Genomic DNA, 26,933 nt, shown 5'->3' on the forward strand with positions numbered 1-26,933 from the left:
CTATTTCTTCCCAGAGAACTATTTGAATGCAGCAGCTGCAATTCAACTAATTACAAGAAAAGTAATGCAATGGTTACTTTATAGACTAAAACTTTCACTCTGGCACTAAGAGCATTAAAAACCATGGTATAAACTTCAGATCACCTGAACAATAGGAACCAGAGGCCTTTTTATGCCAGCCTCTTCATTCTTCTTAAAGAAGATATATATTCAGACAAATATTCTCACTGAGAGAATTTTAGATGAGGATTGCAGATGCAAGACAGGAAAGAAAATCACAACTAGAGTCATCTTTAAAATACTGCATTAACCTATGGTAATGAAAGGTGTTGGAAATCCCCAGCTTCAAAACAGGAAAATACTGAGTTTCAAGTTCATTCCATCTCTTTTCTCAAGGCCTCAACTATTACTGGAGGAAATTTCAAAATGTCCAAGGGTCAGGATAGGAAAATCATGGGGAATCCTCTGCCAGCAGATGCAAAGGGTAAAGCACACTTATTTGCAGGCTCTAGGTGATGGAACAAAGCTTTAGTTCACAGCTTTTTCATAAAAGTTTGTGTATACTTTCTGCAAAATCTGTCAAACTACTTATGGACTGAATAATAGATTACAGCACTTTTAATCTCCAAATATTTTCATCAAGTTTTACCTTGCTTAACTACTGTCATCAGTGCAGAGATAGGAAGGTGCTCTTGACCAACTCTGCAATCAAGTATGTAGATGAGCTGGCTCTAGAGAGACTGCACACCAGCTTGATATGAAGGAGCTGTACGTCTCCAGTCTGTCAGTTCCTTGGTAAATAATTGTATATGTTTACCTCCTCCTGAATTTCAGTTTTTCTTCCCCCATGTTACGTGTGACCCTGTCTACCCAAATCTAGAAGTCAAGAAACCATTTTGATGATCAGTATTTTGATAATCAAATGGCCTATATGGCACCAGGTTTGTAGGCACTGGATGGGGTTTGCCTTTCTCAAAGGGGAGAAGGGTTCTTGGGGAAAAGCAAATGGGGCTCTTTAGGAGTGCTTTAAACTTGGTCTGAAGTGAGGTGGGGGGATTGTGAGTCTACCCACTACAAACTGTGGGATGGCAGAGCTAGATTAAATGGACAGGGTGCTAGCAGGGGCCTTGAAGGACCGCTGCCTTGAGAGGTGCTGGCAACAGTGCAGCACATACAAATCCTTATGATGATGAGGCAGTGACTGCTAGAGCAATAGGAGAAGGCAATGGGGAAGGTCAAGGGAAATATTTAAAAGGAATCAAGGAGTTATCCTTTAAGGAGGTGACAAGACTAGCTGCCCAGCTGAGGCACCTCTACACCAATGCATGCAGTTTGGGAAATAAATAGGAAGAGCAGGAAGCTACTGCGCTACTAGGGAACCACGACGTAGTTGCCATCACCAAAACCTGGTGGGGTGATTCTCATGACTGGAATGTGGCTATCGACACCTATAAGCTGTTCAGAAGGGACAGGCAAGGAAGGAGGGGAGGGAGTATTGCTATCCACGTCAGGAAAGGAACAGAATGTGAAAAACTGTCCCTAAAGCATAGTCACGAGTGAGTTGAAAGCCTATGAGTGACAGCTAGAGACCAAGCCAAAAGGAGACTTGTGATCAGTGTGTACTACAGCCCACCTGATCAAGTGGAGCTTATCAATGAGGCCTGGTACTTCCAGCTTCAGGAGGCACTGTGATGCTGAGGTACTTAACTTTTTTGCCTTACTCTTCACTGACAGCTGCTCACCGTGCAGTCTTCAAATGTTTGGTTTGGTAGGAGAGGATGGGAGAAGCAATGTCCCTTCCACCATAAACAAAGATCAGGTTTGTGACCACCTCTGAGGAACCTGAACATCCACAAGTCCATGGGTTCCGAAGAGATACATCCCAGAGTCCTGAGGAAAACCAGCTGATGTAGTTGCCAAGCCACTTAATGTTATTTGAGAAGTTGTAGCAATCAGGTGACTGGAAAAAAGGCAACATCACACCCATTTTTAAGAAGGGTAAAAAGGGTGATCCCAGGAACTACTGTCCTGTCAGTCTCCCCTCACCTATCATAGAGCAGATCATCCTGGAAGCTACACCAAGGCACATGGAAGAGAGAGAGGTGATACAGAAGAACCACCAAGACTTCAGCAAGGGCAAATCCTGTTTGAACAACCTGGTGGTCTTTTATGATCATGTCACTGCATCAATGGACAAGGGAAGAGGCACTGATATCATTTGTCTTGATTTCTGAAAGGCCTTTGACACAGTACCCCACAACGTCCTTCTCTCCAAACTTGAAAGATATCGATTTGATGGATGGACTGTTCAATGGACAAAGAACTGGCTGCAGCATTGAGTCCAGAGAGTGGTGGACAATGGTTCCATGTCTGGATGGAGACTGGTAAGGAGTGGTGTCTCAGAGGGGTCAATGCTGGGACCAATACTCTTTAATGTCTTCATCAATGACGTTGACAGTGGGGGTGAGTGCACTCTCAGCAAGTTTACTGATGGCATCAATCTGTGATGTAGGTTAGATAAAAGGAAAAAGTCTTTCACAGTGTGAGTGCTGAGGCACTGTAACAGGTTGCCCTGAGATGTGGTTGATGCCCTGTCCCTGGAGACTACCAAGGCATGGTTGGATCAGGCCCTGGGCAGCCTGATCTATTTGTAGATGTCCCTGTTTACTGAAGGGGAGCTGGCCTAGATGACTTTCAAAGGTCTCTTTCAACTCTAAGGATTCTATGACTGTGATTCTGTGAATCTATCCAGCACCAAAAGAAGCTCACCTCTGTATCTGACATTGCCATCCCCATCTCAGAATGCTGCAGAAGTCATTCAGACCTTGCAGAAATCAGATGTGAGCATTAGAAATAAATAATGCTTTTTCCTTGACTTGTAGCTAATTATTGGGCTCCTGCTAATGTTACTAACTGCTCACACAGCACTGACTTGGGCTGCTCACAACACTGAAGTTACCTAAGGGAATAGCTTAATTTGGAAGAAATTCTAAAACTTATTTTTGTTATACTGTCATAGTCAATATTTTTAAAGAAATCAATACCAGGGCAATATAAAATGGTTTTAGACCCAAAAAGTCAAAGTCAAGCCAGCAAACCCATCATCTCTCCTTCCATATTTAATGCTTAGCCCCTCTTGCCAAATTTATATCCATTTCAATGGCTTGTGGCCTCTGTTTGAAAGCAAAAAAAGTCAGACGTACTATTAAGTAGTTCAAGACAACTTATTTGAGAAGTTCCCAAACATCTTGCACCTAAAGTTACACTATGTAACGGGAAAATAAAATAGCACCTAGGATAAATGATGACTAGCCTGTTTTAATAATCATTATCATTTTAATAAGATCAAGACAGAAAATTTTCTCAAATGTTCTATCTTCTTCCCAATTCTATAATTGAAAACATTTTTTCACTTAATTATAGCATGATTGAGGAAATAATGAAATTTAGCAAGTGCCTAGAAGACGTGCGTTTTATAGCTTTAGACTTCAGGAATCAAGAACTTGGTTTTACAAAGCCCAGAGGCTGGGGGAAAAAATGAACTGTATAGTAGTATAAAAATTATATGAATTTAAATTTCAGCCCCTTTAGCTGCCACAGGAAAATTGCTTCATTAGGGAAATTCTGCCACATAAATGTGTAATATTTGTTTCAGCCTGAACAAACCCAGGAAAAAATACGAAACGAAGGCTGGCCACAGCCTCATTACTTAGTATGAAGTTGGGATGGGGCAGGATACTGGGGCAAGGCACATCTCCTCCCAGCTGGGAGAGCTGAGCAGCAGTGAGCACGAGGCAATACTGTCTCTCCCTGGCTCTGCTACACTGCTTTATTCCCCGCTTTTCTCCCACTGTTTGGTGTTTTTTTTGTTTGTTTGTTTTTTGTTTTATGCATCAATTTTATATGTGACCAGAAGCAATGAAGATATCCCTTTGGGTTAGAACAGAGCAGCCGAAAAGTTCTGGCACCCACAACAGCCAAGAGGTTGGACAGAGCTGTGGTGGGAGGTGGGACAGCAAGCCAAGAGGGTTGCATCTTGTCCATTTCCTTTTAGAGAAAAGCAGTTAAATGCTGGGCAGAGAAAGGAGATGTGAGCTTGATGAATGACTCAGGGAAAGAAAAGACATCTGGGGACCACTGTTTACTTAGAGAGATGGCAGAATGGGGAAGACAATCATAACTAAGGAAATCAGTATGGCTGCAGCATTTGTGCCAGGGTAGATAGACAGCATGAAAGCAAATGGAATTGAGAATAAGGACTGCACTTAAGAGGACAAAAAGAGAGAGGAGGCTTGGAGTGTATGGAGTGTTAAACCTGCAGAGTATCACCTGCTGCCAGGCTGTCAGAGCAAGACAGGACCATGGGAGGGAAAGAAGCCTTGGTCACCACAGAGAGGGATGGGTGGGACTCTCCTCCAGCCAAATGCTTGCTAATGGAGCAGATCTGAGGGAGATGCTTTAATAGAGCAGGTAACTCAGAGATAGAAAAGGTATCACGGCCCTGTCTGTCACAAAGTTCAAGAAATAAAGGGTTAACCTAATGCTGAGGCTGGGCTTCTTAGCTTCATCTCTAAAAAAACAAAACCAGGTCTATTGCATTTGGACAGACAATTTGTACTCACTTTAAAAAATATTTGGCATAAGATGGAAAGATTATTTCTCAGATAAGCATTAACAGTTCTAAAATACTGCATAAATGTTGAGACCCACGAATATGCACAGTCCCCTTTAATTTCATTAAGTCAGTGACTTTAAAGGCAATATTTGTTTGACTAAGAACAGAATTTCCAAATGCTTATTTCAATCAAAACAACACAACCATCATGTGAAGCTGAAGATGGATGAGATTTTAACTTCATTTCTACTTGAACTACTTCAAATATCTCACACACACACACAATCAATTGCTTTGCCACTCTCAATAATTTTCAGGCTTTGTACCACTCTTTCTTCATACTTCACTGAGGCGTGCATTAAGGCAGCCTTCAGAGCAGAGAGTATTCTTCCCATCTGGATAGATCTTGGAGAAAAAAAAAAAGAAAAAGAGAGAAAAATAAAAATAATTGTTTACCAGAGTGGCACAGTAATAAACCATCATTTAAGTTCTGTTTGCAGGGCTTTGCAGCATCCCAGCTATGAAGGTTAGAGGAAAGCTTGGCAGCACAGCTCCCATTCCAGGAGTGGGGTCGGTCCAGTTCAAGCCATGTCCCACACAACTGGCACAGTTACAGCTCACGGCTTGCTTAAAAGCAAATTTAAAATGGAAACCCAGAGCCCCAGATGAAATTTTTAAGGCTCACTAATAACTTGGATCATCCTAGCAAAATATTAGTAGGTCATTAATCACCTGCAGCGAGGAACGTTTCTAAATAACGCTGCATATAACCTGAATCTTTTGTGTTGACTAAACAGATACCTTAGGCAGATATGTATATCAACAATATATATAAATAATACACTCTTACTGGGAAAGCCATTTCTGAAAATCTGCTTTTGACTGTTTACTATGGGAGCCAAACATAAATGTAACACGAGCTTTCCACATGGAGAACTGACGCTGTAACAGGAGCACTGCAGTGTATTACAAAAGCTATGCTCAGATTTCGTGTTTGCCTAAAATAAAACCTGACTTTGTTCAGTGATAAACACAGTCTGTTTATTTTTAAATGTTGAAACACTAAGGAATGGTATTTCCAGTTGGTCTCCACACTCCCAGTAGCTCTGGGAACCTCACCATCACCAAACGGTGACAGGGACAGGCTGAACAAGATGGATTTGCTTTAATGCACCGCATACTTAGAAGCTTAACTGTATCATTCACAGGAACAGCCAGTGACACTTATTTTGTGTCCAGGGGCTGCAACCGAAACTGATAACCAATGATAGAGCCTGATTCTGCATTGCCAGCAAGGAAAGGTCCCACTGCAAAGTCTTGAAATGGGGAAAAGATCTATTCCAAGACTTGAAAACAATGCCGAATTAATGCCTGAATTAATTTCAGAGATGGGGCCTGGAAGAAAGGTAATTGCCACGAAATAGAAATATATATGGCACAGGAATAGCAGACATTCTGGGAAATTCCTTGTACTTAAGAAGGGAGAAAAGCAAACCTTAAGAAACCTGGTCCAGAGTCTTGCACCTACCATCCAACCTCAGTGTGCACACATTTCCCACTGCTAATGCAGCCAGCACTGCTTGAACATCTCCAGTGGCTGGATCCACTCAGGATGCAAAACTCCACACATCAAGAAGAGCTAAATGGCAGCTTTTCACTGGAAATGTGTATGTAGTGTACAGAGGCCCATCCCCACACTACTATTGGGTTGATGTTACACATTCAGTAACTCTTTGCCTATGGCAACACAGCTACGTTTTGCAGGGTGGCATACCACGAGCTGGAAAGTTAATTAGCTCAGCAGATATCATTAAATGCATTTGCAGAAATGATTTCTCTCTTCAGTTTAGTAGCTAGATGGGCCCATGTGGGCTGAATAGCTTTTCTGCTGCAGGACACAATACCACCATAATTACACACCAGGTTTTCAGCAGCAGTAGCTGCTTACCCACCATTCTCTGCCACAAGAACCACAGTATGTTTACTCTTCAACAGAAAACAGCTCCAGCACTTAAAACTGAAAGTAAGTTTGTGTTCTCTGAGTCTGCCGGCTCTCCTGCATTCTTGCAGTCGCTCCCTATGCCATAGGCATCCGTGCCTGCCCAGTGCCTTTTGGGATGCATCAAATGCTGGTAGGCACTGGCTGAAAAACAAGCATGGCTCAGCATCCTGAGGGATAATAGCAGGGCCATGGATAGGATGCAGAAGAAGATAAAGGCAGCTAAACATCAGGAGAAATAGAGCTTTGTTTGCTTCATTAAGTTTTAAGTGAGAAGTGCTAGGTTAAGCTCAGGTCTGGAGGGCAATTAAATTCCCCTGCTCCGAAGAAAATGGGAGAGGGCTTCTGACAGAGGGCAGGTGACCCCAAACTTTGCTCCTTGTTCTTGCTCAGGAAAAGAAAACTCAGAGCCTGGTCTGTGAAAAACTCAATTATTTGCAGAAATGCTCCTTGAGGCATGAGGCTGAGTCATAACTTCGTATGAGTGCATCAGATTCTCCTGTCTAGACTTTTGGCAATACAACTTTGAAGCCTTCCATGTACAAGTGACATTATATCTCTGAGGCTCTGCTGCAGAGAGACCTTTTAGCCCATCACCAACCACACGCCTCAGACAGAACAAGAAAAAAAAAAACCTCCAAAAAATTCACAATTGGGTACTCCAGGCACAAGCAGATTATGAGCTCTACAAGAGAGCGCTGCTATCTTATATATCTATATATATACTTCAATGAGCCTTCAATCAGCCTATCACTCTTCAATGAAAAGGGTGATCTTCAACTGGTATTTTAATATAGTAGAGTTCCTAACAAACTAGAATTAAATAGGCATTCATGCAAACAGCCGGCTCCAATCTTATAAACATTTCATCCTTAATTCTGAGCATGTCCATGGCAGTTAACTGCATTACTGAATGTTTGGACAGCAGTAATGTGAAATCTGGAGAATAGATGTCCAACGCTAGGCTTCCCACTGGCAGTACTTACAAGCAACCACTCAGAGGCTTTTTCTTTTTTTAACCCCAAAGGAAATAAAGCTGCTCTCCATTAGGCTGCTAAAAGGGAGGGATCTTGACCAGCCATCTGTCTGCATGCCATGGACAGACGGCAAGTCTGGAAGGGACAGACCCCAGAGGAGTTTCACTATAGCACGAGTCATATCCCTTGGAAGGGTGACTGTGTCTCTGATAATCATAGAAACAACTATAGCCTACTGACCCCGAAGTAGGATGGAATGTGCAGCGCTCTGAAAATGTCTATAAATTGGAACAAGCATAGATTATTTCATGGTGGTGTAGAACTATGCAATCCATCCAACATTTCTTAAGAGCTAACTTCATTTTCGCTGCTGCTATGTTTTTTTCCTTCTTCTTAACTCATAATTCATGTTTTGCTCTTAGCAAAAGCAAGGTCTGGATTCCTGCCTTGCAGGAGATAACCTGTGGCCAGTACGTGATGCTGAAGGATGGCAGCATCAGTTGTGACCCTGATTTGCCTGAGAGATCAGAAAGGGAACAGGCTGCCCAAGTGTGACACCCACAGCATAGCTACAGAGGAGTCATCTTACAAACAGCAGAGGTGTGGCTTCGCCTTCCCGCAGCACTGAATATCCTGGGTGACATAAGTTACATCGAAAAGTGATTAAGTATTGTACATAAAAATCAGTATGAGAGCATAATTAAGAAAATAACAGATTATACGTACTAAACTTGCACCAGCTTGTTCTTCCAAGGATGCGGGTTTTATATTAATATACTATATTAATACAATATACTATGGCTAAATCACAACTGTGTTAAGACCACCAATTTAAATGGCCTACTATTTCTATTCAAATTACTTGGCATTCAGAAAGAAAGCCATGACAATTTATTACTCTCTGTTTTAGAATTACTTTGATACGCTTCTCTAAGGAGCATTCTGTTTTTGAATCACAAGCCTCATTATCAAATAGTCTGTATCATGACAATACCTTAGAACAATCACAAAATGAGTCGGCACTGCATCCCAATACCAGGTTACTATGAATGCTTGCAGAAAAGCATTCTGTTCTCTACGCATAAACATTTTATAAAGGACAGTTATTGTAAAGGGAGTCATAAGTGTGATGTGAAAGGCCAAGTCCATCCCCATCACAATGAGGAGATCTGAAGAGGAGCCACATGCCCTACCTGGGCTCATCTATAAATTAAGTATCTTACCCTGGGAAGCAGCCACGCTGGGAGGAGGCAGAAACAGACATCATTTGTGGAATGCCATGGGTGCAATGATACTCAGGGATGTATGCACTGCCACTCACATTGGCTCACTGACTTAGGAGCTGGTCATAGAAAAGAGACATCGCGTGAAAGCTTTGCTCTCTTTTTTTTCCTCTATGATTACATACAGTGGCAAACCTGCTCTGAGGGTTAGCCAACATGAATTATCCTGTGTGCAGCACAGGCAGTTACACAGAGCAGCTGGAGGGCTGCGAGTGCACGCACTGCTCACCCTGCAGTAGCTCAGGCTTGTGCTCCTGCATCCCCGGGCAGCAATGTTATTTGTTTACTCCAGAGCAGCCAAGAGAGAATTATAAAGCTGTGCTGCATGTTTCAGTTTTCACTTAGTGCTTACAAACGTGAGCAGAGCTAGCAGGCGGATTTTCACGGAGATGGTTTGCTAAGGAAATGTGTGATTTCCTTCCATAGGCGTTTTCAGGTACAGTGCCTGCTTCCAGGGGACAGCCCGCAGTCCTTCATGGCTACTTCACATTCCCCAGGCGAAGAAGCAAATTGCAGCCTGAGGCTTACACGCTTTTAAATAAGCAAGAATTACCAGTCCTGATCCCTGCAATCATTTCTATTGCTAACCGGTTTCACTCCTCAAGGGGACACACCCCCAAATTGTGCTGTTTTTATACCTTATAAGAACGTATACTTCATAGGAATGGTGCTCTAGGAGCTTAGACATCTAACAAAAAGTAGCAATATAATACCTCTGTGGTATTGCCTGTGCAGTACTTATTTCAGCAATAGGGCTACTTTTCAAGCTCTGAAATAATGCTAAGGGATAAAGACATCAGAGTAAAATTCAGAGACCCAAACTGCAGCAAGTGGACATTCATGACAATAAAACCCTTGTAATTTTGCTTTCTTTCATTTGGCAAATTCTTGCTGCCCCATGTAAAATGTATATATATATATGTATTAAACTCAACAGGAAGAACAGCATGTTTGCTCTGTAGGACTGTATTATCAAAGGAAAACAAATAGACAGTTTGAGTTCCCAGGCTACAATTCAGTCGCCAAGAAAAAAAGCCAGAACTATTAAAAATATGTGCTTTATAAACTAATGATAACTATCTTTAAGACTCAGAGAAAGCTGATTATTTATGATCTTGAGTCATGACGCTGGCTCTGAGCATGACTTCCCTTGTAGAAACTGATGCAACTTTATATTCTGCGTTTTAGTAGGAAAGCAGGTACTTTGGATTTACGGCTTATTACCTCCTAATGGCTATTTTTTTTTTCCAAAAGAACATGTCTGTTTGATAGGCTAAATAAAAAGCCAGATATTTGTTTTCCTTCTCTCAGACAATAAAAAAAACCACAGATGATTTTGTGCAAAGGCCTTCTATTAATATGACTGTCTACATTCCTTCAGCAACTGATGTATTGCCATGATTATGTATTTGATGTAAACAGGCTTCTGCAATGCAAAGCAACTACTCAGAATGCAGAGCAAGGCAGGCAATTGATAAGACACAAAGGACTCCAATTCTGGTGTTCACTGATCTTGCTTAAGTATATAATCATTTGTTTTTCCATCTTAATTCAGTGTTTACTGTTATTCAACTGGAATGGGTTTTGTTCAGCTTTATTACAAAATAAAGCTGCATCTGATTTCCAAGTCAAATGCACTGAAATTCAAGAAACGTGGAAACATATTTGACAATGAAAAAATCAAGCAGCTAAACCCCCCAGTTTCACAATTTTATTGCATAAATGCAGCCCTTACTCAAGCTTTTTCAGTGTTCATCTGAACACAGGCACTGGAAAACCTCTTGTGGATATGATTTTTTTGCTAGTTACTTCACTTTTTCTGCTTGAAAGCGTGGATGTAGGAGTGCAAAGAACTGGCAGAACACCTCTTGCTGCCAAGCACAGCCTCAGCGAGCACCACACAGCCAGGAGGGAGATGTGGAAATCTGGGTGAGCTGTGTACCTCAAATCTTCCCCTATAGGATAGGTGGGAGAAGACATGGAGAAACTGCTCTTCAGATAGTTTAGCTTAGGAAAAGTATTTGGAATAAAAAGTGAGGTGTGAGACCTTTAAATGAGACAATAGAAATCTTATTAGATTATAGAATAATAATAGAATCTTAATAGTAATACTAATAATAGAATCTTAAAGCCAAGGAATAGAAAATGGAGTACCCAAAACTGTACGTATGACTCTCCTTCTAACTCAGCCAAATCAGATGGTTTTGCTGCATTCCCTCATTGCTGTATTGCCTTGAACCTAAAGAAAGTCTTAGTCTATGCAAGTCTGGAAAAGTAGCTCCTGGACACCTTGCCACAAATGCCACCAATACCTGGCTAAGTATCCTGTATCACCAGGACATGAACTAAAATGAAACTAGTTACTGACTGAATAACCATTTGTCAAAATGCAGGGTGCTATAACACCCAGTTTCTGCTTGCTGCAAAGGCCTTCACATAAAAATTGGACTTCTTGTTAAAGAAAAAAGATCAAGTTTCAGAGATCTTAGCAAGTCATTTGAGATGCAGAAACTGTAGACACAGTAAGAAAAAACTATTAGCCTTAGTAAATAGCTTGTTGCCATGTCTGTAGGCAACTGCACAACTAAGAACTAGGATGCATCTCGTGAGTGGAGCAGATGGCCCATCCAAAAATGAACAACCCTCCCCCATCTAGCACTGACCCTCCAAATGGTATTTCTTCTCATCTTGCTTACTTAAACGGTGGAACTAATTGGCACAGAAGGCCATGGATTTTAAAAACACTCACTTGAGTTTGATGGCAAATTGAAAATCCATCAAGAACTGTAAATCAAAGCCAGAGCTCTGGTTCAGGACTTTCTTGCTTTGCATTTGGTTGCTTTAGCAGAAGGGATTCTGGGAGAGATGGACCTTTGGTTTCACTGAGTGTGATCAATCTGTGCTCCTACTTAGGGCAGCAAGAGTCAATGCTGTCAATTTATTGGTGTCTGAAAAGTATAATGCAGCCTTCATCACTGTAGTCGCAATTCTGCTCTCACAGGCAGGATGCTGTTAAAGCTGATACCACTTGTCCCTTTGCTTCCTTTCATCCCCTTCTTCCTCATCTTCTTCAAGGCAGCAGGGGCGTTAAAAGGAACTCTTGACTTTTACCAGGTGAGAAAGGCATACCTATGTCTCTGTGGCTGAGAGTTGGAGCACGTATAGCAGGAATTGGTGCAAACCTGCCTACTCATTTACTAGAAGTTAATGGTGCATGGAAAACGTGGTGAGCACTCATGAGACCAATGCAGAGGTCTCCCTGTCACCATTCTTGGCTCCAGCAGGGCCAGATGCTTGGGGAGGATGCAGAGTCCAGGGGGGCAGCAGATGGTGACACTCCTGAGGTGTCACTCCTCGCTTCCAGATGTTGGGGATCTTGCCCTCCCAGAGCCTCGGAGGATTTACTTCAGGTCTTTGCCAGCAGCTTTCCGGAACCCTTTCCCAAATCCTGGAACTCCCAGTGTTGTGGGATGAAGACTGAAACTGCTCAGTGCCATGCTGATCAAATCAGGGCTCCCCTGGGCTGTTCGCAAACCATTATCCAAGCTCCTTATTCCAAACCCCCAGCTTCCTCTGCCATCAAAACCCATCAGCCCACACCCCCATGCACAGCTCCCAGGCTTCCCATGGCATTACAGGCACGGATCTATCTTATACAGAGGAGAGGGCAGGAAATAAGGCCATCATAGCTGAAAAAACCTTTTAAGATTGCCTAACACTGGTAATAAATGTAAAAAGCAGCTGATGTAATGGATAAAATAACTTCCTGCAGGTCTCTGGAGACCACACGCCGGATGTACAGTCAAGGAGCCACACATGAGAAGGGCAGCTGAACAGTCGGGGTAAAAGTCCCATTATTTAGCAACAGGAGTGATGAAGTACACTCCTTCCTATAAGCCAGAGATAAAAGTTGATTGTGTCCCCCTGTGCCTCACCGCTTGAAACACTGCTTCAGTTTTATGACCGCCACCCCAGTGGGCATCCTGGTCCCCTTCACAGGCTCCTTTCCTTTCTTACAGCCCCCTTTGTGCTTCTAGTGGTGTGACACCTGCTTCCCAAGGGCACCGATGGCTTCCAAAGAAAAGGTTCAACCAACATACATTCAGCTGAGGCCAGTGCAGGCAGACAGTGGGGAAGGAGCACAATGGATATTTGGGGAACTCGAGAACCACAGGGGCTTGTTCCTGTGCCCAAGGTCTGTCATGAACCCCAAGGAAAAGATGGGTAGTTTTCAATTCTGCAGTGCTACAACACACAGCTTCCTTTTAAGGCAAGTGGACAGTCTCTAGGAGCTTATATTGATGCATAAGCAGAGGTAAAGAAACCTGATTTAGCTGTGAACACTGAAAAACGGTGACTCAAAAATTAGAACAGGGCAGAAAGCTGCTGTGAGGTACATCGTGTGTCCCAGGAGAAAACAAAACAAAACAGAGAGATTGGTACTTCTCTCCTTGGCAGAACAGAACCTGAGCTCCTGACCTGTAACACCAGCCTGTGCTGAGACTTCTGTTTGCCACCTATACATTCGTGTGAACACACCTCCCGGCCAGCCAAGGAATGCCACAGAGCAATAAGCAATTCCAGCCACCCTCACCTTTTCCTTCTCTAAAAAAAAATAAAAAAATAAAAATCAAGGTAATTGGGTTAACAGGTCAGCAGATGCTGAGATTTTAGTGGAAGAATAACGCTGAGAGCAAAGCGTCCGATCAAGGTGAAACATGACTCTTGTGTTCTCTGATAGGTTCAGCCAAGGACATGAAAATGGTTTCTCTGTCCACAACTCTTCAGGCACATGTCCCAAACAGGTGATCTGTAATAATCAGAGATCTCTGTGTGTCCAGTGATGGGGTAAAATAGGAAACATTTGACAGCAAGGGATTATGAAACATACCCAGTGTTACTGTGAGTGTGAAGATCGATTTGAAGAGCAGTACCCATTTTACCAAAACAACAACAAAGCAACAAAACAAATATATCTGAACAGCAATTAAAAATAGCAGCCACCACAGCTGGCACTTTTCCTCTGCAGAACAGCTATGGCTGCAGTGAATTGTAAGGGGCACTGAGTGAGGGGTCATGCATTGCACAAAATATTTCAAATGGACTATGAATCTGTTTTACCATCCTAATCAGATATTTTCTAACTGCTGAGTAAAAGCCTTGCTCCCTCGCCATTTGAACCAAGTAAATAAAGCCTGGTAGTCCTTCAAAAGCTATTGGTGAGCAACTATAGAAAAACATTTCTGGAAGAACAGGAAGAGAAATAGGTCTAGGGTAGAAAGTGAAGAGAAAACAGCTTGGTGGCCAGGCAGTCAGTTCAACAGGTTTCCAGGTATTGGCATTTCAGTTTTTGATTAAAAACAACTACTGAGCTCTAATCTGGGGAAGAATTAATACAAAGTTAAGCTGAGCAGCAGAAATGTTGTAATCACACAGAAAAAATTGCTGTTACTGTGGGGAGGAGGACAAAGAATGTTAGCAGAATCCCAGCACCTCTTGCAGTATTTAAACACACTTAACAAAAATGATTTATTTTGGAGGCTTGATTGTAAACCAAGTCACGGCAAAAGAAAACAGCAGCTTTCCAGAAAAATAAGTACATCAATGCCACTGTCAATACTCTAATGCCCTACTGATGTCTCATTTTCATCTTGGCTGTCCACTAAAAGATGTTGTAAAAAGTTTTGGGGATTATATTTAATTCCTATATTAATTTAATTGAAAAAGTAAAAGCTCTGATGTTGTCAGCTGATATAAAGATGCTTTAAAAGTGTCCACTAATGCAGAGGAGCTCATTAAAAACGTTAAGACTGGAGGCACTATGGGCTGTAATGACCATGCTCTTGGAGTTTTTGATCTTGATGAAGATGGGCCTGGCAAAAATCAGTGTTGAGACTCCAGTGTTCAGGAGAACACACTTCAGGCTGCTTAAGGAACTATTGGACAAGATCCCCTGGGAAGCTGTCCTCAAAGACAGAGGAGCAGGGCAGAGCTGGCAGCTCCTTAAGGAAGCCTTTCCCCTTCTCCTTTCCTGTCTCCTAGCACAGAAAAAGGAGAGGAACCAGGAAACCAGCATGGGTGGCAAGGACCTGCTGGTCAAACTGAGGTGGAAAAAAAGGACATGCACAGGCATTGGGAGCAGGGATGTGCTGCCCAAGAATAATACTGTGATGCCACATAGACATACAGATATGGGATCACTAAAGACAAAGATCACTTGGTTACGGATGTGAAAAGTAATAAGAAGGGGTTTGACAGGTACGTCAGTCAGAAGAGACAGGCAAAAGAGAGCATATCTCCTCGTACAAATGAGAAAGGAGAACTGCCTACAACAGACATGGAGAAGGCTGAGGTACTCAACGAGTTGTTTGCCCCAGCCCTCACTATCTGTCAGACTTCTCACATCTCATATCCCTGGACCTCAAATCCTTAACCTCTTGATAGGATCTGGGGGAGCAAAATCCATCCCACTGTAAGAGCAGAGTAGACAAACATAAGATGGCCTCATAAAGATGAATGTATACAAGACTATGGGGCTGGACAAGATTCAGGGAGTTACAGACTGCTTGGTCTCATGTCTGTGCCTGAGAAGACCATGAAACAGATTCTACTAGAAGAGATGTTAAAGCATGTGCAAGATATGGACGTGATCTGAGACAGCCAGCATGGCTTCACCAGGGACAGATCACACCTGATCAATGTGCTGGCCTTCTACAATGGAGTAACAGTAGAAAAAAGAAGGGCAACTGATGTGTGCTCAGACTTATGCAAGGCCTTTGACATGGTCCCGCACCACATCCTTATCTCTAAATTAAAGAGAGATGGGTTTGAAGAGTGGACTATCTGGTGGATATGGAATTATTTAGAAGGTCACAATTGATGGTCCTATGTCCAGGTAGAGGCTGGTGATGCTTGTCCCTCCCCTCCCCCCCAAACCCAGGGGTCTGTCTTGGGACCAGTGCTCTTCAACGTCTTAATCTATGACACAGATGATGGGATCAAGTGTACCCTCAGCAAGTTTGCAGATTATATCAATTAAAGTGGTGTAGTAGATAGAAGAGAAGGAAGAGATGCTATCCAGGACAGGCTTGAAAAGTGTGTGCATGTAAACCTAATGGGGTTCAACAAAACCAAGTGCAAGGAATCGCACTTAGATCAGGGCAAACCCAGATGTGTGTACAGACTAAGACAGGAGCTCACGCAGAGCGGCCCTGACAAGAAGGACTTAGAGCTCCTGGTAGACAGAAAACTCAATACAAGCCAGCAGTGTGCACTTGTAGTTTGGAAAGCGGACAGTATTTTGGGCTGTATCAGAAGAGGGGTGGCCAGCAGGGTAAGGTGGTAATTGTCCCTGTCTACTGTGCCCTCGTGATGCCCCACCTTGGGTACTACATCCAGGTCCAGGGCCCTCCACATGTGGAACTTTTGGAATAGGTCCAGAGCAGGGCAACAAAGACAATCTCACATAGGGAGGGCTGGAGAACCTCTCCTATTAACAGGACAAGAGAATGGGGCTTATTTACCCTGGAGAAGTCTCAAGCGAGACCTGATACTGGCCTACTGGGATTTAAAGGATGTTTAAAAGGAGGAGAGATGTCAACTTTTAACATGGGTAAATAGTGATAGGACAAAGCTAATGGTTTTAAATCAAAAGAGGGGAGACTTAAGCTAGACGTCAGGGGAAATTTTTCACTGAGAGGGCAGTGAGGCCATGGCACAGTCTGCCCAGAGAAGCTGTGGATGCCCTATGTCTGGAGGTGTTCAAGGCCAGGTTGGATGGGGCCCTGGGCAACCTGGTTTAGTGCCTGATTCAGCAGATGGAGACCCTGCCTGTGGGAGGGGACCTAGAACCAGATGACCTTTGAGGTACCTTCCAACCCAAGCCATTCCATGTTTCTATGACTTCCACATGCATTACTTCTTATGCCATTTGTCCCTAAATACATCACAGTATCTTCTCCATGTAAATAACAAGGAAATTTTATTTTCACTCTACTACACACAGCTACAGCTAATGTATTCCATCTATCATGTGAATTAACAGCACACATAACAGAGATATTGGGAAGGTAGACAGAGGACGAGTGCTTTCTGTAACAGCAGGAATGCAACTACACAGAAGCCTGCAGAGCTGGGGATATCAATGGGAAGCAGCACAAAAACCTCTTGAAAGACGTGCTGCTATGTCCCATGAGAGACTAGCACTGCTGTACTCATTTTCAGATCACCACAAAGGTAACAAAGAATGTATATATGTTACAGTAGGAGCTGAAATATCATTATAATCATCACCATGGCAGAGCACTTTGTCCATGACCTGAGGACCAGTATTTCTTCTTCACTTTGTGCACCACAGACACTGAAAAAAATAATAGGATTTGTAAACCCTCTGTTTTATTCTTTACAAAGGAGGATGCAGAGCAGAGGAAGCCCTGTGCTGGGGCTGCCTTGGCCAGGAGCTACTGCTCCAGGGCTCACCGCTGGGCCCCCACTCCACCACTGCTGGAGGCAGGGAGACTCTCCCAGTCCCCACACCTTTTTAATATGCCATGCTGGCAAGCAATTAAAACCAGTTGCCAAGACATCCTCATCTCTTCTGACAGGCTGTCACCCAGCTATAGTTTTGCTTGCTTAATGTTTCATTTCGGCTTAACTAAAGACACAAAACATGATCTGCAGGGCAAATGTGTGTTCTAGGGGATATATAAATCAACATGATTGAAGACGATAAACTCTAAGTGAAAAACAAATCATCATTTTCAAAGATAGCACAAATGAGCAGACTAAGCTTTGTTTTAATAAGTCTCTTTTGCCTCCCCAGCATCTGCTTCAACCACACTGAACTAGCTTCCTCTGATGGCAAACACCTTAAAAACACACCTTTCAAAAGCAACAGCCTGGAAATAAAGCAGAAAAGCATTATAACAAGCAAGCTGCCATTTTCATCTTTCTATCTGGAAAACATCTCTGAAAGAAGCGTGTAATGCATTTCTGAAAGTTTAAATCAAAGCATAACCTCTAGGTTTCTGTTATTCTCTTTCAGTACTGTGTAACCTCAGCATGTTTATTAATGTTAATATAAATATATAAATAATTTTAGAGCACTCAACCAAGACCTTGCCCAACCAAGCATATTCTCCATCAATTCTTCTGCCCTTGCCACCCCTGGGAGATTTGCAAAGTTTTTACAAGTCCTCTCCTCCATAAAACAAAGCACTCATCAGAAAATACCACTTGTTGGATATAAGCCTTGGACGCATTATTTTCTAGCTCAAGTCCAAGTGTTACAAACCGAATTATTAGTATTTCTTTCAGAATACCCCCTTTATTCAACCAAGGCAGGCTCCCACACTGTACCTTCAAAACAGAAGCCACGTGCCATTACTGTTTCATCTTAAGAAGTGGAGCTGCTCCTGGTTTCCAAACTTGGTAACCCTTCCTCAGCATCCGAGGTTACAGTTCTATCCAAATACACGATGTAAAAAATAACATTATAGTAGGGAAGCAGTGGCTCAAACTGCTGCTCTTTGGGGTCAGCCAATGGGAAATAATTTCCAACTTGTCCCCCTGACCTTTTTAATTCCTCCACTGTTCTCCCCAAGACTGTCTAATGTAGGCTGAAACACTTTTTCTATCAGTGCAGCACAATACAGATGATGCTCCTGCTCAAGAATTCAGCTGTGATACAACCAAAGCAGCATGATGTAACTGTTAGAGAGTTTTAGTGAGAAGTAAATTAGCCATAAAGTTGCATTAAGTTCTTTTCCATTGCCTATTTGAATGAATTCTGTTATTTCCCTGTTGATAAAAATAATTATTGTAAATGGCACTAAGGGTTTTTTTTTTTTTCAATTAAGAAAACATCACGAGAAGTAACTGATTGTGAGTAATTGCAAATGACATATTGTTACACTGTAAACTACACATCTGTGATCTCAGATTTAGTTAGCCAGGAAGGTAAGAGAGCAGTGTAATAGTTGGGAGCCCTGAGTATTAGGTTAAGATGATGGGGCTGATAATTTCATGACTTGTTTTGTTCCTGATGGTGTGAAATGGGATACTGTGAAGTAATGCCTGCCATCTGGTGCAAGTGAGAGAAACAGAATAACGTATTATCAGCGCTGGATTTCGATGTCAGTATAAATATTTCTAGCAGAGATTAGACAATGTTTGTTATCCATCTTCCTTCTGTGCTGCAATATGCAGAATCAACACTGCAGCTATTACATTATACTGCCCAGAAAGAAATGCCTTTAGTTACTATTACAACCTCCATACATGAAATCACAACATATAACCTAACATTTTCAATAGATTATACTCATTATATACTGAAAATTCAAATACACACAAACGAGTTATTTGTTTTAAATAACTAATTGCAGACTGAGTCAGTTAGCCAAAATGCTTTATTTCAAATGCTGAGAAATCCTCCTAAAGGTGGCGGTGCATGCTACTGCAATTATTTAGAGATGCAAGGTTTTTTGTTTTCCATGTGTGGTCTTCAAAAGATGGAAGTTTTGCCTGTTTTTGCTATTAGTATTAAAGGAAGTCACCAAAATAAGAGCATACACTTAGTAACTATATTATTTTAAAATGAATGCATAGGTTTTCAGAAGCAAGACAAGCTTTGTGCTGGACAGGTCTAGCTGGCTGCCAGAAGCAACAGAAAATTTGGGCTTCAAGCATTCCAGTTTCTTTTTGGAAGATTTAAGAGGGAGTGAACACATTATCACAGTACCCAGAAGAACAACAGCTTGCATGCAGAGATAAGAACTCGGAGTGAAACAAAACATTTGTCAGCTAAGATTAATGGGTGCCCCATGCTCTTGCCTAAAGCATGCTTTCCTATTCTTATTATTCCCTATAGAAGTAAAGTGTATTTTTATAATCTGTTGAATATGGATTTATAGTTGTTATTCTTCTAGTTGACCCAAGTCATCTCCAAAGAAAATTGTTTATATAAAGCAGGTCACACGTACACAATTACCAGCACCACCAAAATCCTAGTTACACAATAAGACAATTTGAAACACACCACCACTACCCTGCCTTCAGCTGTTTACTCCAGCCATAACAGTGCAATGGTATCCTTAACATCAATGAGAAATACGCCCAAATTTGCAAAATGTCAAACAGCAAAATATCAAACATTTCAGATCTTCAAATGAATGATCAGGATCAGTGCCAACATACACTATTTTCTTATGCCTACAAACAAGGCAAGATCCACATTTTGCCACTGAGCTGCAGGAAATTGTATCCTCATTTAAGGCACGGCCTCGTTGCAACATAGAGCACTAACTGACAAAGCACAACTTCAAAGGCATAACACCACTTCCCATGTAATTCTAGGCTATTTTCAAATTGCAAGAGCCCTTTGAGGATCACAGAAGTCCTTGAAAAATTATCTCAAAGTAAGAGCCACATCATGAGGAGCACTTACCCTTGTAGTGCTTTTTCTCCAAACCAATCTCCTTTTCCTAAAGTACGGAGAAAAACTGGATCTTCACTGGGGGAGTCTTCACGAGTAACGTTCACCTGTTGAAAAGCCAAAACGCACAGCATTTAGAAAATCTTTCATTGATGAATATAGCATATTTGTTCAGAGAGGGGTTAGTCATCTCCCACATCTCTCAGAAAATGCTCCAGTCCATATCCTCTCTGGGAATCATGTAATTCTCCAGGCCTGCACTCTACCCTTAGCATCAGCAAGCAGTTACTAGTTCTCCATAAGCCAGTCTCAAACCATTCAAGAAAATGAAGCTATTTTCCACTAAGATAACTACCAGTCTTGGAAAAACTCAGTACTTACGTGTTTTCAGAGGTTTTAAGCTCTAAACATGGAGATGACTGCACAAGCACAGTCATTGGCCATATGGAGTCAATGGCACAAACAGGTTTCAAATATTTTATGTGTCTAAGACAGACACATGGCATAGGCTTCTGTTAGTTTTGTTCCACACAATTTCTTGCATTGCTAAGTTGACTTAAGGGAGTGAAAAAAAAATAAAAATCTACGTTTAGTCATAATTGAAATGAAATAGTTTGAAGCACTGTGGGCTGAAGAATGGCTCCTTTGCTAATCATGTCCTGAATTCAGAGAGGAGATAATCCTAGCTAGGGAAAAAAATCACAGGTTAAAGGAAAATACCATCTTATTTTTATTCTTGATTTTTGCAGGAAAATAGAAAAGCAATTAGTGCTGATGAAATGGAGACTTTTACCCCCTGTACAATGTTGGGTTGCCTAACCTAATGCATGCCTAAGTTTGAGAAGACACTGCAATAACAGGCAGATGGCTTCACATCTGTGAGTGATGACACCCTATCACTGGGAGTCCTTTTTATTTTCTGAAAAAATATCAGAAGAAAAACAGTAAGGGGTCATCTAAACATGCTTCTACTTTGTATTATCTCTATAAGTGGCCCTGGTTCCCCAAACCAGCATGGGCTGTAAGTCCCAGCAGCCATGTAATGACAAAGCCCCAGCACAACACTGGGAGCTGAGGATGGCATGGCATACTCTGCTCATTACCAAGATTTCATGAAAGATGTGTGTTGTGGATCTAATAGCCCTCTATGAGAAATATTTTCTCCTTTTCAGCTAAGCTTTATTAGAGGGAACTCATGTTTCCTACTGTATGTCCAAGTGGGTGAATTACAGCAATAGGTGTGTAATGGGGATGATCTCCCCTAGCATTAACCAACTATAAATCTGCTTGTCCAGATTCTGTCTATAGTCAATAAAAAGGAACAGCATTTCCAAAGACTGAGCTATCCAAAATTCAGGCTGGATGAGTAACCCTCTGGAGGATTTACAAGGGAGAATCCTTCATCTCACTTCTCCATTTCAGGCTGTTCATTTGTTTTAATACGAGCCTTTGGATATGCAAATCCACAAAGACAAAACTGGGGACTTCAGAGACACTTTCACTTCTGATTTAGAGACATTCTAGTTTAACTGTACTGCCCTGTACCTTCTCTTGAGCGGGTGGTAGAACAGAGGATTTGAGTCATTAGTGAGCACTGAATACATACTACATTTAACATCTGCAGTGACTCACTGGAGATCAGATGAGAGTAGGGAGAGCGTAACAGATGAGCCAGGAAGATTTGTAGCTGATGAAAAACAAATTTGGACAAACAAAGGCAACTTTAATATGTATTTAAGCTCCTTCTCCGTGACCTCTGCTGATCCTAAGAAATGAATGCCAAGGGATTACCAGAGTGCAATTTCTGCTCAGCTCAATGTGATGACACATCTGAGCAGCCACGGTACCACTGACGATGTAGTATCAAATTGGTGCCACAACATTGCTATTCAGGAGAAAATAGTGTACAATGGCACAGCATGACACATGCAGCCTCTTTGGTAAATGAAGGATGCTGAATGGGACAGAGCAGCAGCAAGGAGCAACCAGAAGGGATCGAACTGTTTTCAATGGATGTATCATTTCACAGATCTCTGTACATAGGCTGTTTTGAACAAAAGTTGATTTCTATTCAGATGGGCTTGGGGAAATACATTCTAATAAACAGTTTCCCAGACATTTTTGGAGCGTTAAAAGCACCTCTCAATTTTGCAAGGAGCTGCTTGCTGATCACAGGCAGACTCCAATAGGGGAATGTGTGTGGGTTAAATTAGTAGCCACATGCCCCACACAAATAAATGACAACAGGAGCCAGATCAAGTGCAGTGGTTGGAGCTGAGGGAGAATAAAAAGGAAAAGGCCTTCGCTATGAAGAGAAATACCCACAAAGCATAGGTTGGAAGAAAAAACTGTTGTGCTCAGAAATCTAAAAAATATCACTTGTAAAAACTATCACTTGACTGTCATGACAGAAGCTCTAGCTTCAAAAAAGGCAGGAGAGAGCTTTCAAAAGCTTTCAACGATGATGTTGAATATAGGAAGTACATGCAAGATCCCAAGTATGCAAGATGGAGCCAGCCTTTCTTCTAGCTTACTAAGCCTCCTGGGTCTGCTTTCAGCACATGAGAGTCACGTCTCTGCCTCCAAAAGTCCCAGTCAGCATGCACTGCTATGATTATTCCATGTTTCACTGCCAGTGCACTGCTCCTCCTAGCCTGGGCTGTATCCTTTGCATGGAGTAGTTCCATATCACTGTGTAGCTCATATGTCCAAATACAGGCATTAAAACTGAACACACTCTCGCTTCCATCCTTCCTCAGTCACCAATATCTCTTCTGCAATTCAGTGAGGATGGAAGAAAAAACTAGGCTGAATTTAACCATCCCTGTGGGAACTTCTGTCAAGCCATCAAGATCCAGCTGAGGCTCTGGGAATTTCTCAGCAAGCCCATGTGTATTGCTTTGAACTCCCTTTTCTGGTCATCAGCTGACACACTAAGATAAAGCAGTAAGGGCCTGGGAGATAAAGACAAGGAGCTTCTCTGTGGGGATTAGAGAGCTCAGAGCAATGGCCAAGGACACAGGGACCAGGTGGCTTTCTCCTCCTTGCAAGGATTTGAGGAGGAGTGGACAGATCAGGCAGGTCAACTACTGGTTGCCCAGCTGGTGTCAACAACAGGGATTTGATTTTTACAACCAAGAAACTGTGAGGATCGAAGACTGCTAGGAAGGGATGGAGCCACCAGATCAAGTTGGTCAAAAGCATCCTCACCAACAGGCTGGTGGTTTGTGTACCAAGGAGCAGTTTTAACACTTGCTGGGAAAGGGAGGTGCAGCAGACATGGTCTGAGCAGAAAGGATTTCTAGCGCATGTCATAGCTGTCCTTATTCTGGAAGATGAAACTCTACTCAAAAGCACAAGGAAATACCATCAAATTTAGACATCTTCAGTCCATTATTAGCTTCATTTCAGCACCCTGCCTGTGATCCTATTCATCTGAAAAAGACTGTTTTTTTTCTCCTGACAAATATTAGCTCCCAGAGATAGAGGGAAAAATGATGAAAGCTACTTTTAATATCTGAGAGCTAATGGTTACCTCAGGAAACAGCACAACTGTGTGTACATCATGCACACTCTTCCTCTCTGGATGAAGTGTTTTTTTTTACTGTCCTTAATTTTGCCAGGACTATATTAACATCTGTCTTGGTGCAAATATCAAACACACAAACCAGGAGTCTGGAGTTGGCCTGCTTTCTAGTATATTTATTCACTTGTATTTACTTTTCACGTATCACATCTGATCTGCAGTGGGAAATCACTGTATATTCTCTTAAACATCTCTCTCCTGCTACATGGAAAGAAGCCAAATGTTTCTCAAGTGTAATAGTATTATGCCAGCTAAAAAAAAAAAAACAAAAAGTCAAGAGGAAGGAAAAAACTGGATCTATAAAATCCCACCAGGATTTATGTGAAAAGAGGTCAAAAAGCAAATTTTCCCTCTGAGCAGAGGAGCAGCAAAACTTTGACCCTTTTTAGTTCCCCAAAGAGAAAGCTGAGATTGCTTTGGGTTCCTATTATTTAATTTGGAAGAGCTATAAAGTGATAGTCATGGGAATAAACTCTGGAAGTCAGTCCTCCAAGAAGGACTCTCGGCAAAGAAAAGTTGAGTATTGCAGGGTATATTGGGAAAAGGGAAAGAAAAAAAAGAAGAAAAAGGCTATGGGATAAAGAAGCCTGCAGGGACTCCAAGAAGAGTAAGGGAACATCCGTCATCAAATAAAAAGCAAAAATAAAAAGAGAGACAAAGCAGGGAGATACACATGGCATGCAGAAACTGAGCTAGCTGCTTGGGGTGGCACAGAAGTCCCCAGTGCAGATAACCCATCCAAATAGAAAAGACAGATCTTTATGGTCATTTACTGAGACTAAATAGCTCTTTTCAAATCCCAAAGTGTTCACAGTGAACACGTGTAAAACAGCATGAGATCTTTTTTTTTTTTTTTTTTTTGCTTTTCCCTTCAGGTGGCTCTTCCCTACTGATACAATGCCAAGAAGTTTAATTAAATGTCAAGTGTTGCAACATTTGTGCCTTAGGGAGGGGAAAGAAAGCACTGCCTGGCACTGAATTTTAAGAGCACATCATGACCATTGCATTTTCCTTAGAAGACTGTCAACTCACCTTTCCTTTGCTGATTATAAAGAAAGTGTCCCCTCGAGCACCTTGTCGGATAATATACTCCCCACTTTCATAGTGTGTCTGTAAAGAAAAAAAATATATATATATATATATAAAAAAATTAAAAAATGAACACAAACAAACATAAGCAGAGACAGTTATTCAGTAGATAATTTGGCAGTTCTGCAGGATAACACTTAGGGAAACAGAGCCCTGGACCATTTTTATCTGAGTTTGGCACTGGCTGTGATTTAAGAATTGCCCTACGTCCAGGAATGTAATAACTAAAAAGAAACTATTTGTGGCTTGCCTATTTTTCTTATTACTGTGCTGGTGCCAGCTTTTGCCCAGATGAATTATCTTCACAGCCTAAATCCACTTATACTAAGTAAACTTAACACAGGCGTTTTTTGACAGGGAATACAGCACATGAATTAAACTGCAATAACTATTTTTACAAACAAACATATTCTCATTTTTCTTTTTTTTTGTTTTTTTTTTTTTCCCCAGCATTGCGAGCAAAGATTTTATCAAACAAATAATTTTTTGCTCTTCTCCTGTTATTTCAGTAGTCTAATCTAATGTCTGCATTTTTTTTAATTCTTATTTTTTTTGTCTTATCTTCTGGAATATTTATTGCTGAATGTCATACCTTATCAGAGCTTGCATACAAACTTAATAGGATAGCTTCATCCTTTGCATTACCCCCATCAAATTCACTATGCATTTATACATCACCAAAAATAAAGACTCCACAGAAATATTTAGCATCCCTCAAAAACTAGCATCTCCTTCAGAGATGCTCTGCACCCTGCAAACTCAACAAACATCACTTCAACCGTAAGCAGCTGGAGGGATATGCAAAGACCTAGCATCTTCCCTAAACCTCCTGCTGGTAAAACTAATGCTGCAGTTTAATCAAGCTTCTGCAGAGAGCGTAGACATGGCTGCGGGTGTCAGCTCTGCTGTGCCCCAGCACTGAACTGTGCCAAACCTGCCCCAAGACAGCACGCACTGAGCTCTGGTGCAGATGTTGGATATTGTTTGAAGCTACAGTGAGTACAAAACTCCAGAAAAGAATGCCAGATCTTTTAAACCCAAAGTATGTATAAACAACAGCATGGATCTGAGCTAAGAAAGATGAATTAATCCGAGCGCTAGAATTCCACTAAAGATTTATTTTTTTATCCCAATGGTATTTTATTGACCTGTGTTTATTGGTTTTTTACACTCCAATTTCTTGTTTCCACTTAACAGGCTCCAACATGAAAACACATAAAGGTACACACTGAAATATCTGTTGCATCTGACAGAAATGACTCCTTGCTTCGGAAGCACTGGGCATGTAGTGATAACTAATGGAGAATAATTCCCTTAAGAAAATATATCTTAGTGAACTATATTATGTAATGAATTAGGCTAGTACTTAAAAACGTGTGCACAATACTGGGGTACTGTGGGGTGAAACTGGGGTGAAAGAAACCAAACCATCCAAGGAACATATCAGTAAACAATACCCTTAGGCTTTCCAGAGTGAAATGATTGAAAAAATAAAGTCCACTATCTATGAGTCACAAACGCTTTCAGAAAGCACTCTGGAAAGGGCTTGGGTTGCCCTGTCCCTGCTGGACTCCAGCAATCAGATTCCTTCTTCTGTTCCAAGTACGAGAGAGAGAGAAGGAAGGAAGCATCATTCTCCATTTATTGCTAAAGGTTCAAAATACACACCTAGGATTTTCAATATAGGTTTTCATTTCACTACACATAACACATTCAACACAGTAAATGTTCTTCCTCAGGCAGCCCTGTTTCTTGCTCTTCACCACCCATCCCATCACTGAGCAGCTGGTGCAGCTGTGACTCAAGTCCTGCAGACACGTGCAATTCCCAACTTGAGTTCTCCCAGCCTTGCGACTCAGGCTTTCAAGGATCCCAACCTGCCTCTGATGCTTCAACACTTCTTATCTACCTTATCTTCTTTTTCCTGGGCTCTTGGCTCACTCAAATCAC

General features: G+C 41.8%; 1 protein-coding gene across 2 annotated transcripts in view; it reads right to left on the reverse strand.

The window, feature by feature from the left end:
• Positions 1–26,933, reverse strand: part of PRKG1 (protein kinase cGMP-dependent 1) — a 406,800-nt gene that overhangs the window by 91,793 nt on the left and 288,074 nt on the right. For both annotated transcript variants that reach the window (XM_065746469.1, XM_065746470.1), the window contains exons 6-7: positions 24,927–25,004; positions 20,321–20,415 (exon numbers count right to left, since the gene is read on the reverse strand). In XM_065746469.1, coding sequence (XP_065602541.1) covers positions 20,321–20,415; positions 24,927–25,004 — 173 coding nt within the window. The remainder of the gene's footprint in view (positions 1–20,320; positions 20,416–24,926; positions 25,005–26,933) is intronic.

Source organism: Cyrtonyx montezumae, unplaced genomic scaffold (genome assembly GCF_038088225.1).
Source record: "Cyrtonyx montezumae isolate F1298 unplaced genomic scaffold, pur_monq_1.0 scaffold_4, whole genome shotgun sequence".
Lineage (NCBI taxonomy): Eukaryota > Metazoa > Chordata > Aves > Galliformes > Odontophoridae > Cyrtonyx > Cyrtonyx montezumae.